We start from the raw sequence: 19,753 nt of genomic DNA, 5'->3' as shown, positions 1-19,753 counted from the left end.
GCAGCCGCCGAGAGCCTCTTCAGAGCCCTGCCACAGCCCTGAGAACCATCTGTTTGGCCAGCCTGTCTCTGGGAAGGCCTAGAACTGGCATCCAAGACAATTGTCTATCACAGGTGATACTTAAGTACCCCACCCTCGCCAGCGCATCTTGACAAGGGACGCATCCTGTGGGGGTCACTGGCTATGCAAGAGGGACCCAAGAGATCAGCCATCTAGATGGAGATGGGACACCAAGGCTGATGATACCCTAGTGTCAGGTCCTCAAAAAGAGGTCCCAGGGACACAGTGAGCTCAGGGCTAGATTGATAAAGGAAAGGTCACGTGACATCCCTCTATGCGGTATCGACAACCTTCCCATTCCAGGACTAAGTTCTCTGGCCGGTGTGTCAGTAATAATCTCTGGTGGCATGACGTCTACACACTTCCCAGCAGCACAGCAGGCAGGTGCGGAAAGCCAGATCCTGAGGACCCCCCCAAAGGGAGACAGGTGCTGGGAAGGTGTGAAGTGGGCACAAGGCTTGCTGGCTACCTCCCAAAAGCCCAATGTGGCTGTTACCCAGGAAAGCAGAGACGAGGCTGGATCCACAGAGCCCTGCTGTCTGCTGGACAGACTTGGCCGTGCACTGCCACTCTCAGTCAAGAGCTGCCAGGAGGTCCCTGTTAGCTGGTCCATCAGAAGAGGGTCAAGGGTCAAGGGCAACAGCACTCTGCCTCTGAAAACTAGGCAGACTGTCCCTCTGTCACCAATGACTTCCTCTACGTCCTGTTCGGGGTAGCCTTGGGGACAGTGCTACAGAGCAGCTTTTAGCTGCCTGCCTCTCCTCCCTCTCCATCTGGCCACCTGTATGACTTGCTGGGTAGTCTGGTTGAGGAGGCAGGTGCAGTGGCCTGTGTCTAGACCCTGCTCTGTGATGCTGCGCAAGAGAGCGTTCTAACTACACAGTGAGACAGCCCAACACACAGAAAAACTTACAAACGGTGGCTCTTCAGAACCAGCTGCTCCCTCCCTGTGAAACTCAGAGCCAAGACTGTCCCTTAGCTATAGTGAGGCATACACCAGCTCACTCACATGCAAGCCAGGCAGTGCACAGCACCAGAGAGCAATCCATGTCAGCAATGGGACATGGGAGGGACACCGCCCTGCTGTGAGAACAGTAGACCTGCACCACACTGCTGACTGCTCAGGCCTCATCAGTGCCATTGCTGAACCTTCTCTTGCTTCTTCCTGTCTGAGTCTTTCCCTGCTCATGCTAATAACCATGCGACATACTTCGTGCATGTGACACACTTCTAACATGCCAACTGCAGGAAACGTCACAACAGTAAACAGAAAACAAAACACACATCCTTCTGAGAGCTCACTGCTATGACTCAAAATTAGTTACACATTCATTTCAGTAAATTTCTCTTTCCTCTGTTTTGAGATAGTTCCTCCACTTAGCCCTGGCTGGCCTAGAAGTCACAGACCCAACTGTCTCTGCCTCCCAAGTGCTGGGATTAAAGGCGTGCACCACTACTACTCTGCAGTTTTTTGTTTCTTAAAGATTATTTATGTGCTTGTATGCACACATGTGTGTAAAGGTGTCATGGACACCAGGAGGAAGCACGAGGTTCTCTGGAGCTCGTGTTACGGATGATTGTGAGCTGCTGCCTGACACGGATGCTGGAAACTGAATCCCTGTTCCCTGGAAGAGAGGCAAGCACTCCTAGCCACTGAGCTTGGATTACTCAGGCCCTGCATTTATTTGAAAGCAAAAATTATTGTGTAAGCATGTTTCTATATATTGTATGTGTGTGCCTGAGGGTGCCACGGTGCACACAGAGGTCAGAGGATAATTCTGTGGTGTCTATTCTCTCCTGCCACTTTTTTTTTTTTTTTTTTTTTTGGTTTTTTTCGAGACAGGGTTTCTCTGTGTATCCCTGGCTGTCCTGGAACTCACTTTGTAGACCAGGCTGGCCTCGAACTCAGAAATCCACCTGCCTCTGCCTCCCGAGTGCTGGGATTAAAGGCATGCACCACCACGCCCGGCTCTCTCCTGCCACTTTTACGTGGGTTCTAGGATCAAACTCAGGTTGTCAGGCTTAGGTAGCAGGCGCCTTTGCCTGCTGAGCCATCTTACCAGCCCCCTGGGTTTTTGAAATAGGTTCTTACCATGTAGCCCAGGCTGGCCTCAATGTGATCTCATATGCATTCTCTTACTTCCACTCCCTCAGTGTTGGGATTATAGGTGAGAGACGCTGTCTGGCCTTCTTCCTGGAAACGCCCTTCTTTCTCGTGTCTGATGAGAGTTGCCAGTGCAGGGTAAAGTGGACCTGACTGACTCTAGGCTAGAAAGATGCTTCCTGGTTATTAAAATTAAGCCAAGAATCTGCGGAGCAGGAATCTAGTCTGCAACGCCACCTTTAATCATATTAATAAACGGCACAGAGTGCTATTGATTAAGTAATGGAAATGAGAAGTTTCATTTTTAATAAATATCACATTCAATAAAGGTTAGATTGGGCCTTTCATCACAACTGAGTAGTTAAGGTCACCAGTTCGATATTTCATAAATGATAACCTTTCTCACTACCATTCGGCTCCCGATGCCATTTCGGAAGGTAATGAGATGCCATTAAGAAGGGCACCTAGGCTACATTTATCTCTAAACTTCCACAGTAAAATCCAGAGATGTCCCAAGTTTAAAATCTGAAAGTTTGATAGCCCCAGCCATCTGAAGAGAATGTTAGGCCACAAATTAAGCCTCCATCCATCTTCTAACAAGATTTCTAGTTTTCATTGTGAGCATGAACCTAGGTGTGTAGCTGTCTGTCTGTGCCACATGTGTGCAGTGTGCACAAAAGCCAGAAAAGGGAGATGGTAGCTCCTTTGAAGCCAGGCTAGCGGTGGTTGTGAGCTGCTAACATGGGTGCTAGGAACTAAGCTCGGGTCCTCTGCAGAACAGAACAGCAAACACTCTTAAACTCCAACTCATCTGTCTAGCTCTGCAACAGATCTTGAAGATGGACACACAAAGAATCATTCCTATCACCCACATGAAATCAGAAGCCAATCAAAGCCTATCAAAGGAGACTGCATAAACCCGAGCTATAGATAACATACCACTCATATTTGAGCTATAGATAACATTCCATTCAGCCTTCAGGAGCCAAAGAAGAAATCATAAGGCAGGTTAAATAAACAGGCAGGTTAAATAAACAGGCAGGTTAAATAAACACAGGAAAATAAAATACAACATGCCAAAACCTACAGGACGAATCAAAGGCAATATTAGGAGAAATTTGTGACTATAATCCACTACATGGCTGCGGAGGTGGCTCAGTGGTTAAGAGAGCTTACAGTTCAATCACGAGGGCCAGGGCTCAGAATCCAGCATCCATTTGACAAGCTGGTCACTCCTCCCACCTTCGTGTAACCTCTGGGAATGCACAGGTACATTTGCCCATGCTCACACATGTGTGCATGCATTCACATAACTAAACCACCCACCCATCCACCTACCAAGAATGTCCTTGAAGTGTGCTACAAGCTTGGTCCCCAGAGCTGATGCTCAAGAGACTGGGCTGTGGAAGTTGCTGGGCCCCGGGCCGCTCCAGCTCCCGTTATCATCCCTACAAGGCCTTTCTTTACCAGAGATGAACAGAAGCGGCTGGCATCCTGCATCTATCTCCCAAGCAACAAGCTATATTAACCTTCTATCCTTTACAGTGCTCAATCTCAAGCATTTTATTATAGCAGCAGAAAAAAGACTAACACAAAAACTAAATAAGGAGAAAAAAAAACCTTTAAAAGATGAAATCAGCCCGGTGTGGTAGCACACGCCTTTAATCCCAGCACTCGGGAGGCAGAGGCAGGTGGATTTCTGAGTTCGAGTCCAGCCTGGTCTACAGAGTGAGTTCCAGGACAGTCAGGGCTACACAGAGAAACCCTGTCTCGAAAAAAAAAAAAAAAAAAAAAAAGGATGAAATTACAAACAAAGGGAGGAACAAGCTCACAACTCTTCAGGATATAGGCGTCAGAAATCAAGGTCTCTTAATGCAGCCAGGCATGATAGATCATGCCAGTAACTCCAGCATTCAAGAGCTAGATGAAGGAGGCCTGGACGAATTTTGGCCAGCCTAGGCTATAAAATAAGACCCTGTTTCAAACACCAAATAGTGTTCCTCAAACAAATGACAAAAATCACCCAACAACTAAGAGCAAGGCCAGCGCAGGCACACTCTTCTCAATATACTCTAAAAACTAAAGAGGAAAGGACAGTTTCAACCACTGCATGGCTGGCACTCCCCACGCCAAAGCCTCCTCCAAAGAAAGGCCAGTTCTGGGAGCAGCACACTCATCAAGCAAGACACCAAGCACAAAGGGCCAGGGTTGAGGAGTGGCTCTGTGGTGAAGAGAACCAGTTCTGACCAGCAGACGTGCCAGTGAGAGATGCTCCATAGTGAGGACAGAGAATGTCCACCATCAGGATAAGAAACGGGAGACGCGGCACATGGCCTCTCAGCAACACTGAGACAGGCTAGCCTCAAACCCCACCTTAACATCTACCACATGAGCACACGACACAGAGCTCACTCTGTGGGTCCTGGGGGGAGGGGAGAAGCAGACTTGGGCTGTCCACACTCAGTGCTTGACTGTCGGTTTCGGTTGGTTTTGAGACCTTTGACCATCTGAAGATGAAGATGCCATATGTCCAACTCCTATTGACGGCCTACAACAAGCAACACAGTCTCCATGCACCAAACAGGCACCAGGAAGAGCAGTCCTACTACGTGCCAGGCAAACAAAGAGCCAGAAATACTTGCTGCAAGGTGCTTACAATGGCAATGCTTATGCTCTTAATCCTTATGCTCTTCAATCCTGTGAAGAGCGAACAGAGCATGCTCAGCACAGTGAGTCATACTTCAACCACACATCACTTTAAGAACAGAGCTTTGGCTTCTCTCTGAAGCCCATCTCCCCACTGAATGGGGAAGTCTACCTAATCACTACAACCGAGGACACATCATTGCCTGGATGTTCCATGATACTCGAAGGAGAAAGAAAAACCCTGCATCAGCTAGTAAGGGCCTGTGCTTTGGAAAATGATCCTATAGGGAGGATTTGGGAGCTAGTGAATAGCATGCCAGTCTGGGCTGGACAGGAGCTGCTGCTTAAGGAAAGGGACCATGGTTCACTGTGTCACTAAGATACTGACAGCAGAGACCAAACCCTGCTCTCCTCAGGGCTGGAAAGCCCTGGAGCTGGAAGTGGCACAGCCTGTACTCCCTTCTCTAAGTGTCCTACTCTACAGCCTGACCCTTTACACGGTCAGACCCCACCACATGCTGAGACCATCTGCCCACTCAACACAGTCTTCCCTTCCCTTTTCCTTTCCTTCTATTACACAGCTAGCCTTGGGTAGCCTAGAACTCAAGGGATCTGCCTCTTTCTGTCTCAGTGAGATTCTACACCTGTACTGGCTAGTTTTGTGTCAACTTGACACAGCTGGAGTTATCACAGAGAAAGGAGCTTCAGTTGAGGAAATGCCTCCATGAGATCCAACTGTAAGGCATTTTCTCAATTAGTGATCAAGGGGGAANGGCCCNTNGTGGGTGGGACCATCTCTGGGCTGGTAGTCTTGGGTTCTATAAGAGAGCAGGCTGAGCAAGCCAGTAAGGAACATCCCTCCATGGCCTCTGCATCAGCTCCTGCTTTCTGACCTGCTTGAGTTCCAGTCCTGACTTCCTTGGTGATGAAAAGCAGTATGGAAGTGTAAGCTGAATAAACCCTTTCCTCCCCAACTTGCTTCTTGGTCATGATGTTTGTACAGGAATAGAAACCCTGACTAAGACAAACTGGTACCAGCAGAGTGGGGTATTCCTGTGACAACCTGGCCATGTTTTAGGGAGGATTGTGGAAGGACTTTGGAACTTTGGGCCAGAAGATCCATTCGGTGTTAAGAGCTCTGTCAGATGTTGTGTAGGAGCTTGGAAGATAAGGTTGAAAACAGTGCAGAAGATGGAGGCCTGGCTTGTGAAATTTCAGAGGGAAAATTAAAGACTCTTTTCAGGGCCATTGTTACTTTGGTTGTGAAGATTCTGTGGTTCTGGTTAGCTGGGGCTGAAGAATCAGCTGTGATTAACAAGATACTAGAACTACTAAAGCAAAAACTTTGCATTACTGGGACTATTGATGCTGGTTAGCTGGAGCTAAGAAATTAGTGGTGATTAAGAAGAGACCAGCATCACTGAGGTGACATCTTCTGGGAAGTGTTTTCTAAAAGCACAGAGGCTGTGTTCTAGAGATAGCCAAGGTTGTACCTTGTGCTGTGGCTGGACTTGGTAATGTGTAAGAGTCACCCAGGTGGTACTGGTTTTGAAGGCATGAAGGGGTCACGCAGAGCAGCTGAGGCTCGGCACTGTGAGAGGCCATTGGTGAAGGTGCAGCCTCAGTTGCAATTGACAGCCCAGGACTGAAGGGGTCATTCAGTGTATTGTAGATGCCAGTACTATGAGATGACCACCAAGAGCAGCAGCAGTGGAGTACAGGCATCTGGAGCCTAGAGGATGACATGTGTGCTACAAAGAGNATGGCTGGAGAAGTGACCCAAGCCCTTGGAGGAGCCCAGAAGATCATGAGTTGGATCCCAGACATTGGANGGTTGGAGATTGATTTTTGCTTTGATTGTGACTGTGCCCTGATATTTTCCCTCTTGAAGGAAGAAACTATTTTAGTGGAGCCCACAGTTAAGAGACTTTTAATTGTAAAAAGACTTTGGATTTTAAAAGAGATGGATATTTTAAAGAGATTGAAAATTTAAGAATATTTAAAGACTGTGGGACGTTTAAAGTTATTTAGGTCTTGGGGATTAAAAATGTAAGGGTTGAGGCTTACTAGTGATGTGTTTGTGCGTCAAGTTGACAAGGGGTCAATTGTACTGGCTAGTTTTGTGTCAACTTGACACAGCTGGAGTTATCACAGAGAAAGGAGCTTCAGTTGAGGAAATGCCTCCACAAGATCCAACTGTAAGGCATTTTCTCAATTAGTGATCAAGGGGGAAAGGCCCTTTGTGGGTGGGACCATCTCTGGGCTGGTAGTCTTGGGTTCTATAAGAGAGCAGGCTGAGCAAGCCAGTAAGGAACATCCCTCCATGGCCTCTGCATCAGCTCCTGCTTTCTGACCTGCTTGAGTTCCAGTCCTGACTTCCTTAGTGATGAACAGCAGCATGGAAGTGCAAGCCAAATAAACCCTTTCCTCCCCAACTTGCTTCTTTCTTGGTCATGATGTTTGTGCAGGAATAGAAACCCTGACTAAGACAACACCCAAGGCTGGTTCTTGGGGGAGGAACTTATCTGTAACCAACACCTTAGCCATGCAGAGGGAAGAGCCTGTCAAGCAGGAAAAGACAGGCAGCACTGGCCTCTGTGTACTGCAGAATGCAGCTGTGCATGGCCTTTGTGTACTGCAGAGTGCAGCTGTGCATGGCCTCTGTGTACTGCAGAGTGCAGCTGTGCATGGCCTCTGTGTACTGCAGAGTACAGCTGTGCATGGCCTCTGTGTACTGCAGAGTGCAGCTGTGCATGGCCTCTGTGTACTGCAGAGTGCAGCTGTGCATGGCCTCTGTGTACTGCAGAGTGCAGCTGTGCACTGGCCTCTGTGTACTGCAGAGTGCAGCTGTGCATGGCCTTTGTGTACTGCAGAGTGCAGCTGTGCATGGCCTCTGTGTACTGCAGAGTGCAGCTGTGCATGGCCTGGCAAGAGAAACAGTGTGCAAATTCTTCCCCCCACCATGGGAACCTTGTTGTTTCAGACATCATTACTGGTGTTGGTGAGAAAGACTTCAACAAAGAACCCAAGAGGAGACAACACTTGCCGGATGGCAAAGTCAAACTCCGCAGGAAAGAGCCCTGCTTTCTCTTGCAGGTGCTCTCCGCAGGCCTGCACAGATGCCCAAAGCGCACTGCTCTGGGCCAGTGCACCCCTGTGCATGAATTGGTTTTTTCCTCCTGTATCTGACTTCAGACAATTTTCATAAGAGAAAGCACAGATTTTCCAGAACAAAGATGAAGAAATTCTTTCCAGTAGTCAGTTCCTGAAGCAACTAGAAGGCTGTACCAGCAACCGGAGCCTCAATACAGGGGTATTAAGGACCCTGAAGATGGAGCAATAGACCCAGAGTTCAGATCCTCCCACTGCACTGTGTAAGATGCGGGTGGGTGTGGCAGCCTGTTTAAACCCAATACTCACTCAGGGGGCAGAGTCAGGACCCCCAGGACAAGGTGGCCAGCCATGTAAACACCTGAATTAGCAATCCCTGGGTTCAATACCAACACCCCCACCCCCAGCAACAACACACCCACAGGAACACACATACTCATGCAAAACAAACCAGAACTCTAAGGGTGGGTGTTATACAAAGTAAAACAAACCCACACAGGTGTGTGTGTGTATGGGGGTGGGGAATCAGATGCATACCGCTCCTGTCAGCAGGATGACTAATGTCAGCTAGGCCCTGGGTACCACCAAAGAAACAAAAACATCACAAGATGGCCCCTACCCTTGGGAGACAACAAACTAGATGTGGTTTCATTCTTAAGACCATTGAACAAGGGCTGAAGAGATGGTTTAGCAGTCAAAAGCCCTTGTACTGCTCTTGCAAAGGACCCAAGGACAGGTCCCAGCACCCATGCCTGGCAGTTCACAACCACACACGGACTTCACCTGGGAGCAGGTCTGAAATGCTAACATCAGTGGCACAGAAGTTAGGGTGGTCAGAAGGCAAGGAGAGATCTAAATAGGACACTGTGTGGCTTTAGCTTGCATCAGCTCTTGAGAGAGGCTGAGGCATGCCATCAGAAGAAGGCCAGAGGCAGCAAGCTGATAGGAACTGCTGCTGGGGAAGAGGTAAGAGGGAGGGAGGAGTTGGGCAGCTGTTAATGTGGACACCCGCCCATCTGCTCATCCCTTTAGGGGACGTTTGTCAAGAACAGCCCTCTACTGTTCAACAAGGAAGTGCTGCAGAAACACACTGTGGCAACTGCAGTCACCTGAACATCAGAGCATACTGTACAAGATGGCTAAAACCATCTGAACTGTTTCCTATCTCTGCAGGGCACACAGTGGTGACAGAGGCAGTAACTGATCATAGCTTCCTTGAAGTGAAAGAGGTAAATGTCACCACAAACCAGACAGGAAACATAGCACATCTAGCTTATTAAAGGCTTTCAAAATGGACCCAGGGGCCAGTGGCACGGTTCAGTGGATGAGACACTTGCTGCCAAGCTGCCAACCCAGAGAGACATGCCTCTCACAGTTGTCCTTTGACCTCTTCCACACCGGCATTCTGACGCTGGAGTATCTGTGTGTCTATCCTCTATCCCCCCCCACCCCGACCCCTGCCCCCCCACACACTAATTTCTTTAATGGAGCTTGACTTCGACACTTACTCGGAACCTAAGAGGGGATAGCAGACCGGACACATACTTGTAACCCCAGCCACTGAGACGGAGGACCAGGAGTTCAAGGTCATCCTTTAATACAGTGAGCTCATAAGCCAGCCTGGGATGCAGGAGAGGAATTCGTAACATCAAAGAGTGGGGGCCCAAATGAACTGAGGGTCCACCCACTCAGGGAAACATGCAGAGAGGGAAATGCCAGGGACTCCTCCACACATTTAAGCAGCTAATTACAGCTTGTGCAGACACACACTTTTCCTTTGAGACAATCTGTTCTTCTTTGAAGTCTTTTTTTTTTTTTTTTTTTTTTTTTTTTTTTTTTTTTTTTTAAGATTTCTATTTATATACTGTCCGTGAGTACACTGTTACTGTCTTCATACACACCAGGAGAGGGCGTTGGATTCCATTACAGATGGTTGTGAGCCACCATGTGGGTGCTGGGAATTGAGCAGTCAGTGCTGTTATCTGCTGAGCCATCTCTCCAGCCCAAGTTTGTTTGTTTTTCTTTCTTCACTCATTTTTTTTGGGGGGGGGGTGCGGGGGTCAAGACAGGGTTTTTCTGTATAACCTGGGCTATCCTGAAACTCACTGCACCAGGTTGGCTTCGAACTTAGAAATCCACCTGCCTCTGCCTCCCAAGTGCTGGGATCACTGCCTGGCTGACGAAGTCTTACTATACAGACACACGCTGGCCTTATACTCAGAGCAGTCCTTGCAGTCTGGTCAAGTGCTGGTAACACAGCTGTATACTACTAATCCAGCCAGCTCTCCACCATCCAGTGACATCACACCCAACTCCTCACTTTTACTCCCTGCAAAGATGGCAGGCAGAGTGGCAAGTGCAGAGAACCATATGCTTGTCTCTACAGAAGTGTCAGATGTGTACCTCACTTCAGCCTTGCAGACAGAACTGCCTGACTTTAAGGATGAAGAAATGGGGGGGCTGGTGAGATGGCTCAGCGGGTAAGGGCACTGACTGCTCTTCCAAAGGTCCTTAGTTCAAATCCCAGCAACCACATGGTGGCTCACAACCACCCTGAGATCTGACGCCCTCTTCTGGTGTGTCTGAAGTCAGCTACAGTGAATTTATGTATACTAATAAATAAATCTTTAAAAAAAAAAAAAAAAGAATACCATCAGGCTGGAGAGATGGCTCAGAGGTTAAGAGCACTGACAGCTCTTCCAAAGGCCCAGAGTTCAATTCCCAGCAACCACATGGTGGCTCACAACCATTAAAAAAAAAAAAGGATGAAGAAACAGATTCAGATCGGGCGGGCAAGTTTCCCATCCTTTCAGTTGAGGCTGCCTTACATCATATTTGACTCCATGTAGGAGACTCTCCATTAAAGCTGGCTTCCATGTCACCCTTGAGGCTTCATTACAATCTGTGGACATCACCAACAAATGCACAGAGGAACTCAATGTTCAAGATGCTGGGCTACACCATCAGACACTCGACTTTCCGTGTTTGAGCTGTCACCAAGGTCAGAGGTCAAGTGGACATACCACCTTTCACATACCTCTCTACTGTGACACACCTTGGATTTCATTACTCTTCCTGATCATGCCTGAATGTTTATCTAGAGCCCTTGACACACCAGAGCAAACGGACATGCTCCAGATTTCTGGGCTCCATCAACACAGGTAGTTCAGATCTTATCCCCCCATAGGAACTAGATCTCCTCTGTGCATGTCTGCCCCACCCTGCCCACTCAGGCATACTCTTCGTAGTCCGCCTCTTTTAGCTTGGCATTTTCTTTCGGGAGAGTTCTCTGGCTTCCATACACCAGGGAAGGAACACTGTACCCCTGACGTGGAGGAGTGCTCACAGTTCAGGAGACTCAAAGGTGGCTGTTCCTTTCAGAGTGGAATCACAGTGCGTCCTTACAGCAGTGAGGAAGCAACATTCCCAGCAGCCACCTCTCCTTGTCAGAGATGTGTGCCTGGCTCCTCTTTGAAACGGGTACAATTTATTAACCTGTGTGAGTGTGTGTGTGTTTCTCGAGACAGGGTTTCTCTGTGTAGCCCTGGCTGTCCTTGAACTCAGAAATTTGCCTGCTTCTGCCTCCCAAGTGCTGGGATTAAAGGCGTGCGCCACCACGCCTGGCTAACCTGTTGTTTTAAATTTCTATTTGAACAAGAAAGCTATAAATAAAATAAGCAAAATTAAAACCGACAGTTAATAAAAGTAAACTTCCCGCTCAATGCTAAGCGAAGCATGGCCCCATCTTCTCTTCTCTATCGTCCTATTATCACCTTTACAATAAACACAAGCTTTCAGCTGAAATCTCTGAGGAGAGGACACTGTCTGGGCAATGTAGAACCAGAGCATAAGCCTTTCAAGAAGCTGTCACTGGCCGGGCGTGGTGGCGCACGCCTTTAATCCCAGCACTCGGGAGGCAGAGGTAGGCGGATTTCTGAGTTCGAGGCCAGCCTGGTCTACAGTGTGAGTTCCAGGACAGCCAAGGCTACACAGAGAAACCCTGCCTCGAAAAACCAAAAAAAAAAAAAAAAAAAAAAAAAAAAAAAAGAAGCTGTCACTGAAACGCCCAAAGCAGGAAGGTAGTAACCGGCTTAGGGTTCACTAACGAAGTAACTCTAACTTTGTCCTGCTGGCTAATTACACTGAGATGACATTGAACCTGGCCGAGCATCCTCCACGGGCCGCCTCTCTCAAACTGCTTCCTAGTCACCCTGGCCACCTCACACTCCTCACCTCCTTTCGCCCTGCCTCTCTCTTTGGAGTCCCCCTTCATGTGACTCTCCAGTTTCTAGTTTCTGCTCTGTGGTACACCCCGTGCCCTGGCTCACCTGCCAGCAGAGCGCCACCCTAAGTCAATTCTGCAGGAAGCACCAATCTGAAGGACAGCGATACCTTTCAGAAAGAACAAACTCACATTCTGACACTCTCTTCTCCTGTGGTACTGAAGATGCGGCCCAGGTCCATGCACACACGGCACCTCTGCCACTGAGTCATGTCACCAGCACTGATTCCATGGGCACACCAGATGAGCAGCCTCATCAGTGCAAGGCATACTAAGGCTGTCCACACACACACCTTTTTGGTTTGTCTTTTGTAACAGGGTATCCTCAAACTCCCTACAGAGCCGATGTGGACCTTGAACTCCTGACCTTGTGTTTACCTTCCAAGTGCTAGGATTAAAGCCATGCTTCACCATGCTATGTGTATATCTTCACAATAAGCAGAACCTCACCCCCATCAACTGGATAACTCCTTATGTCTAGCACTTTACACACATTCTACCCAAATGGCAATAAGCATAACCCTAGCTTACAGTAGGTGCTTATTTATTTTTTCCCTCCTTCCCTCTCTCTCTCCCCCTTCCTTCTCTCTCTCTCTCCCTTCTCTTTCTCTCTCTTTCTCTCTCTCTCTCTCTCTCTCTCTCTCTCACTCACTCACTCACTCACTCACTCACTCATTGGCCCGTTTCTGGAGTCCAGGAGTTAAAGGTAGGCACTACCACACCCAGCCTGTTAGCTACACTTCTGTGTCAAAGAAAACCAGACTGGTGTGTAAGCTGTCTTGGTGGGTAAAGGAGCTTGCTGCCAAGCCTGATGCCCTGAGTTCCCACACAACGAAAGGACAGAATCGACTCCCATACATGTAATTACATGATGCCCATGCACAAATACAATAAGCACTACACGTAATTACACGAAAATGGGCAGTGCTAGCAGCGCACCCCCCAACAGAAGCAGCCCCGGGACAAAAGCCACGCGTTCTCTCTAGCACTGGCATCTCCACTGCTAAGAACTTGCAGGCTAGGTGCAGGCAGAATGGGCTGCAATTCCTGGCCCTGAGCCTCCTGGCTTACCTGGTCAATTCTGGTTGTGACCAGCCAGGCCCGGCCCTACCAGACCCAAGGCAAGCACCGACTCACAGTCACTGCCACAAACGTCCCACTTGGAACATGTGTCCGTGAGAAACCCAGAGGATCACCTGACTCTTTACTGACCTCATGAAGAGAAACCTACATCACAGAGGGTGAGAACCAACTCCTGTAAGCTGTCCTCCGACCTTCACACAGAGAACCACAGACACAAAACAGAACAAACAGAAACAATCGTCAGTACCTCAAATCCCCCACAGCCTTGAAAAGGAGGTTGGCTGATCAAAAGACTACACGAGGACCAGTCAGGTTTCTTTAGACGGGGTTTTTTGTTTGTTTGTTTTGTTTTAATGTAGACCTGGCTGGTCTTGAACTCATGATTAGTTTACTGCTTCAGAATGCACTGCTAAAATGAAATTCTTTAGAGTGTAACATGAGAGTGATAAAGAAGAAACCAGACCATATTATTTAGGAATCCCAGCACTCAGGAGGCAGAGGCAGGCGGATTTCTGAGTTCGAGGCCAGCTTGGTCTACAAAGTGAGTTCTAGGATAGCCAGGGCTACACAGAGAAACCCTGTCTTGAAAAACCAAAACAAAAAAACAAACAAAAAATTCTATAAAAAGGGCCTTAGAATAGCTCAGTAGTTAAGCACACTTGCTGTTCTTGCACATGACTGAGGTTCAGTTCCTCGCCTCCCAATAGCTCCCAACTATTCATAGGAATGCACACAGCGCACATATTTGCATTCATGCATAGCACTCAAACACGTCTAAAAGAAAAAAATCCATAAAAAGCTAACAATCAGTAAATTTAATGCTAGCTTGTTGTCAAGGAATTCTTTCTTCAAATGTTTGGAAAAACCCACCCGAAGTCAGATGGGTCTGATTTTAGTCCTGACCAGACATCTAACGCGGCCAACCACACAGCCAAGCTGTTTTCGTGAGCTCCACTAATGGCGACTCACCCAAGGGTGAGGGCCCTCTACCAACAGACAGAAGCTCCGCAACAGTGAAGGGGCCTCACCAGGGCCACAGGTTTTGTTTATGGCAGGATTTTGTGATCCTGGCTACCTCCTGACACAAAACATTCAGAGTGATATTGTGCAGCTTAAACCCTGAGAAGGGAGGTTCTTTCTTAGGACGTTTCTGGCATTTGTTACTTATTTATTTAGTTCTCTTCTGCATTTAACTTTTACTTTGCCTTTTTGAGGTGTGGTCTCCCGTAGGCCAGGCTGGCTTCAAACTACTTGTGTAGCGGAGGACACCTTAAATGCCTAAACCAACCTATTTCTACTTCCCAAGTGGCACTGTGCCCAGTTTATTCAGTAAATGCAGGGCCTGATATGGGTCATGGTTTCATGCATGTTAGACAAACATTCTATGGACGGAGCTACAGCCCAGCTCAGTGCTTATAACCCGGAATCAGAATGTCCTAGTTCTGCAGCGTTGCTTCCACTTGCAACTTTTCTAGGAAAGAGACTGAACCTGGTGGAAGGCTGACCATTCTGAAGATGTCCTTTGAAGGTGCTTCTGAGTGCTGGTGGGAAGAGCAGAGGATTCCCACAGGAACAGACAGCAAACGCAGCAGCTGCTCAGACACACAACACAAGCACACAAGCACACATGCTCACATGCGAGCACAAGAATGAAGATTTCTTCTGTTTTGTTCTCTGGCTAAAGCATGCTATTTCAACTTCAGGTCTGAAAATACAAAGCAAACAGAAACCTAGCAAACACCAATGTCATCATCTGCAAAGCTTTCTTTGCAGTAGAAGCAGCAGCCACAAAGTCAGCAAGCAGACAGGATGGCATTCAACACCAGATGTGTTGACAAGAACAACCCGAGACAGAGGCTTGTCTGGTGAGGACTTCATCTAGTTATAAATGCAGAGAGTGCCTCCACTCACTGGCAGAGGTAAAACATTCCTTTAAAAGAAGTGTTTCTTTGGCTCCTATCCCAGTGCAATAGCAATGAAAGGCCCTGAAATCCCAGAGGGTTCACATGCCTGAGCACCTGCACTGGCATAGGTTCAGTAGCTCAGAATGGCGGCTCAATTGCTAACAACCCAGACTAGTCAGAACTCAGAGATTTAAAAGGAAAGAAAACAGCAAACGCATCTCAGAAAGGTTGATTCCTTTTACCACTCTGCTTCTTCAAGAACCAGGAAATGTCTGTGCCTTGTGCCTCTGGCCTTTATTCCTAGCATTTGAGTGGCAGAGGCAGTCAGATCTCTGAGAGTTCAAGGCTAGCCTGGTCTACACAGTGAGTTCTTGCCAGCACTACACTGTGTCAGAAAAAAACAAACAAAAACAAAATAACTCAGGGGAAAACCTACAGCTTCATTCAACTGCTAACCTGGAAGTCCAGCAAACGTTTCCTGGGGAGTTTCTGTAGTAAGCAGTGGCTGATACAGGGCACAGTATAGAGACAAAGAGCTTTGCTGTATATGGAGTGGTAAATTGAGGCAGCAGTAGAGTTCAAGAGCTGGGTTTCTGGAGTTAGACTGCCCAGGGACGAATTGCACCTGTTTGTTCCCTCGATTATAATTACTGATTGAATATATATATACATGTATATATATGTATACACACACACATATATATATGTACATATACATATATACTCATTCGTACTGGATTGTTATGAGAGCGCCTATCACAATTTAAAGAGACACTGAGTCAGTTCTTTCAGCAGGTGGCTGTGCAGAAAACACTCAGAAAGATATTGGTTATTAACACACAGACCAACTTTTACTGGCAACTGGGTTAGCTTTGCTGAGGATAGCACAATTCCGTTACTTTTGATCTTTACCAGAAAACCTAAAAGACAGGATTGGGACTTGTGTGGAAGGACTGACAACTTGGACCCAGCAGCCACAGACCTTGAGAATACCTTTCGTGACCTGACCTTGGAAGCCTTTCCGGAAACCCTTCTCTAACGGAGCTCAAGTGCGGACTAGCCATAGAGAACAAGAAAGTATGAGAGGTATGTATACACGTGCCAGACAGTGCGGGCCTCTAGGGTGACTTTTTATTCTCGAGGAGACCGCGTGAATCCGCAGGCCAGCACTGGATGCTGAAGTGCAGTCAGAGCGCCGGTGCGTCTCTGGCCTAGCACTTCTTGCTCATCCACGGCCCCTGAGTCGAGGCTGGAGAGGTCTTGCTCTCTGATTTCGGGGCAAAGGCTCAAGGGATCGGAGGAGGGCACGAAACGCCAGCCTGGGAGGGTAGCCTCAGCTTCGGAAGCGCCAGCGATTGAGGGTCCGACCGAAGCATGGAGAGGCTCCCTGTGGCCTTGACCTTGGTGTCCCGGGCTGCGTTCGCCCAGCTCCTGGCTCAGGCTGATGACCCTACCCCTAGCCTAGGGCAGGAGTATGTAGGGGAAGCGTGGGACCGGGTCGCAGGGACCTGGTCCCCCACTGCAGCGGCTGCCCCGGGGTCCTCGTCCCCCTTCCAGCGAGTGCGTGGGTCCCGGCCCGGCCTGGGCACGGTGCACGCCACGCACGGGTCGCGGGGCGCCGGGCGGACGCTGGACCCGCGCCGGGGCGCGAGGGTCGCGGCGGTGCGGGCAGCTGGACGGCTGGCAGGCGCGCACGGCGGCGGGGTCACGCGGCCTCCGGGCCGGGCCGTGGCCTTGCCGGGGCGGCTGCGGGGCCAGAGCCGCCCGTCCGACCGTCCAGAACCACCGAGCCGGGCCTCAGCCTCGCTGACGCCACGCCGCGGGCCTCACCTCCCTGCGCACGTTCAGCAGTGAGTAATAGTCTTCATTGTCCAGCTCCTCCTCGCTCAAGGCCGTCGCCATCTTCGCAACCTTTCACCCCGCCAAACCGGCGAGGCCGTGGTTAAGAGGGTCCGGCGCTGCGTGGCGCTTCCCGCGCGCCTCCCGCTCACGTCACAGCGGCCCCTGGCGGCCCGGAGCCGCACAGCAGCCCTCGGGACGCGCCTGCGCACTGCGCCCCCGCGCGGCCGAGGCCGGAAGCTGGGAGGTGTATGTGTATACCAGCCTCTGTGTGTGTGTGTGTGTGCGTGCGCGCGCGCGTGTTTGTGTATACCAGCCTGTGTGGGTGCAGTCTGTGTGTGTGTATGTGTGAAGCCTGTGTATGTGTGTACCAGCATGCGTGGGTGTGTACATGAGCATGTGTGTGTGTACGAGTGTGTGGTGTTTGTGTATGAGTGGATGCATGGGATGTGTGTATGAGGGTGTAAAGTGTGCAAGAGAGTGTGGTGTGTAAGTGTGTGTGTGTGTGTAAGCGTGTGTGGGGTTTGTGAGAGTGTGATGGGGGTATGAGTTGGGGGGGTGTATGAGTCGCGGTGTTCCGTGTGTTTAAGTGGGGGTGTGGTGTGTGTGTGGGATGTGTGAGAGTGTGGGATGTGTGTGTGTGTGTGTATGAGCACGTACGGGGTTTGTGAGAGTGTGGTGGGGGTGTGAGTGGGGCTCTGGTGTATGTGTTGGGTTGTGGGTGTGTGTGTGTTTATAAATGTGTGTTCAAGTGTGGGTGTGCGGGTGAGTGTATGTGTGTGAGTGGGGGTGTGGGTGTGAGTGTGAGTAGACGTATTGTGTGTGTGTACGGCTGTGAGAGTGAAGGGGTTATGTGGTGTGTGTGTATCTGTATGGGCAGGGTTAGTATTCAACAGGGCCGCACCACACTCATAAAACCCTTATGGCCCGGGTTCTGGGTGGAATCGAACCCGGGATACTTGAGTTCCTTCCCCTGGTTTGGAGTCTGTGGTAAAGCCACCCTGAACCCAGGCACGCATCTCTCCCGGGCCCACCCACAAGGGAAGCCGCTGGTGGAACCACTTGCTGACTTATGTGTGCTCAGGAAACCTCCAAAATGGTTACCTACACCCTTTGTGGTCCACAGAGGCTGCCTTATCTTCTGTTTCTGTCTTGTTTTGTCTTTTCTTAACCATTGCCCTGAATGTAGGAGCACCTGGCCCCTTTTTTTTTTCCCTGCCGCATAAATGAGGAGGCAATATCCATTTGGTTCTTAATTGTGTCTGGCGTGCATATATACCTGTGGTTCTTACCTCAGAGCCATTCTGCTGGAAACTTCTCCTGTATAATTTAGCAGTGGAGTCTAATTGATTTCAACCTGGTGCCTGCTGTTTGGTGCCTTATTAAAAACGTCTTGGTTACAATAATCTAAATATTTTAAGTGTCTTTGAAATTATGTTATCAAGTGGTGGGCAGCAGCTTAGGCCCCTCCACCTGTTGGTTCACATGACCTGAGTCTTTTTCTCAGGGGTCCTTGTTGTTCCTCCCCACACAGCCATCCGCTTGCCCGTCATAAGCTGGTATCCTGGGAGACCCCGACACCTGTCTGCAGATAGGAGAGGTTGATTTCTTTCTCATCCTAATTCTTGGCCAGATGTGCGCCATCTGGGCCTGTGTCACGTCCCTTCCAAGGTGCCCACTCCTCTTAGGATCTTTTGGAGAGAGACATCTAGGCGTGTGGAGTCAGCCTGCAGTAGGCTGTTGGCCCAGGTTGTAAATTAATAGCTTTTTATTATTTTGTTAAAGCATGGTAGGCTTCTCTACACGACAGCATCCACAGCCATGCCCCGTCAGCTCTCTTCCTGCAGGTTTATAGACTTTTCTTCTCTCCCTTCGCAGAGCTGTGGTTAGGGCTAAACTACCCGCTGACATATTCTGGTTTTTGAAATTTCATGCGCGTGCAAGGGGTGCGTCTCTCTCTCTCTCTCTCTCTCTCTCTCTCTCTCTCTCTCTGTGTGTGTGTGTGTGTGTGTGTGTGTGTCTACAGTGTTGAGATGTCTCCATTTTCCTTAGGCTTGTAGATATTAACTGGGCTGCAGTGCTCACTTGGGCAGAGAAATCCTTGCAGTACCTCCTTTGCTTGGGAAAGGAAACACAGCTGGTAGATGTTACGTAAGTGGGACATAAGGCATGTTTCCCAACGCCCAGGTCTGTGTTTCTGTGATTGAGAATGGCCTGGTTTTTATCACCACTCAGACAAAATAAATAACAACTCAGGGGTGCTCTGGGCCCGGCCTCTCTCGGGCCCACGATATTTTGTGCGGCACTTCCTTGGAAAGTGTCTGTGACAAATGGAGAGCTCGGGGAATGGATGTATTTCCAGGGTTGGTTGTTTTCCTTTCTCCCCTCCAAAAAACCCTGATGTGCCATGGGCAAAATAATGAGAACCAAGGGCTGTACAAATTTATAAGTTAAAAAACACACATCCAACATACTCCTGGAACCAGAGAAAGTGCTGAAAGGGCTCTATCGTTCAGGGCCTGGCACTTTCTAAAGCTACCTGTAGTTTAGGGGCAAAGCAAAACTTACGTTAATACACGCATGATGCATGTTTGAAGGTTTATTTTATGTGTGAGGTTTCTTTTTTTTTTTTTTCTTTTTTTTTTGGTTTTTCGAGACAGGGTTTCTCTGTATAGCCCTGGCTGTCCTGGAACTCACTTTGTAGACCAGGCTGGCCTCGAACTC

At 49.0% G+C, this 19,753-nt stretch overlaps 1 protein-coding gene across 1 annotated transcript in view; it reads right to left on the bottom strand.

The window, feature by feature from the left end:
- Dnajc11 (DnaJ heat shock protein family (Hsp40) member C11) overlaps nt 1–17,141 on the bottom strand; it is a 48,588-nt gene extending 31,447 nt beyond the window's left edge. Inside the window, exon 1 of the mRNA XM_021160017.2 lies at nt 17,021–17,141. Coding sequence (XP_021015676.1) covers nt 17,021–17,092 — 72 coding nt within the window. The 5' untranslated portion in view covers nt 17,093–17,141. The remainder of the gene's footprint in view (nt 1–17,020) is intronic.
- Between the last annotated feature and the right edge of the window lie 2,612 nt (nt 17,142–19,753).

Source organism: Mus caroli, chromosome 4 (assembly GCF_900094665.2).
Source record: "Mus caroli chromosome 4, CAROLI_EIJ_v1.1, whole genome shotgun sequence".
NCBI lineage: Eukaryota > Metazoa > Chordata > Mammalia > Rodentia > Muridae > Mus > Mus caroli.
Note: the sequence above shows the minus strand (reverse complement) of the source record. Positions and strands in the feature narration are given on the sequence as shown.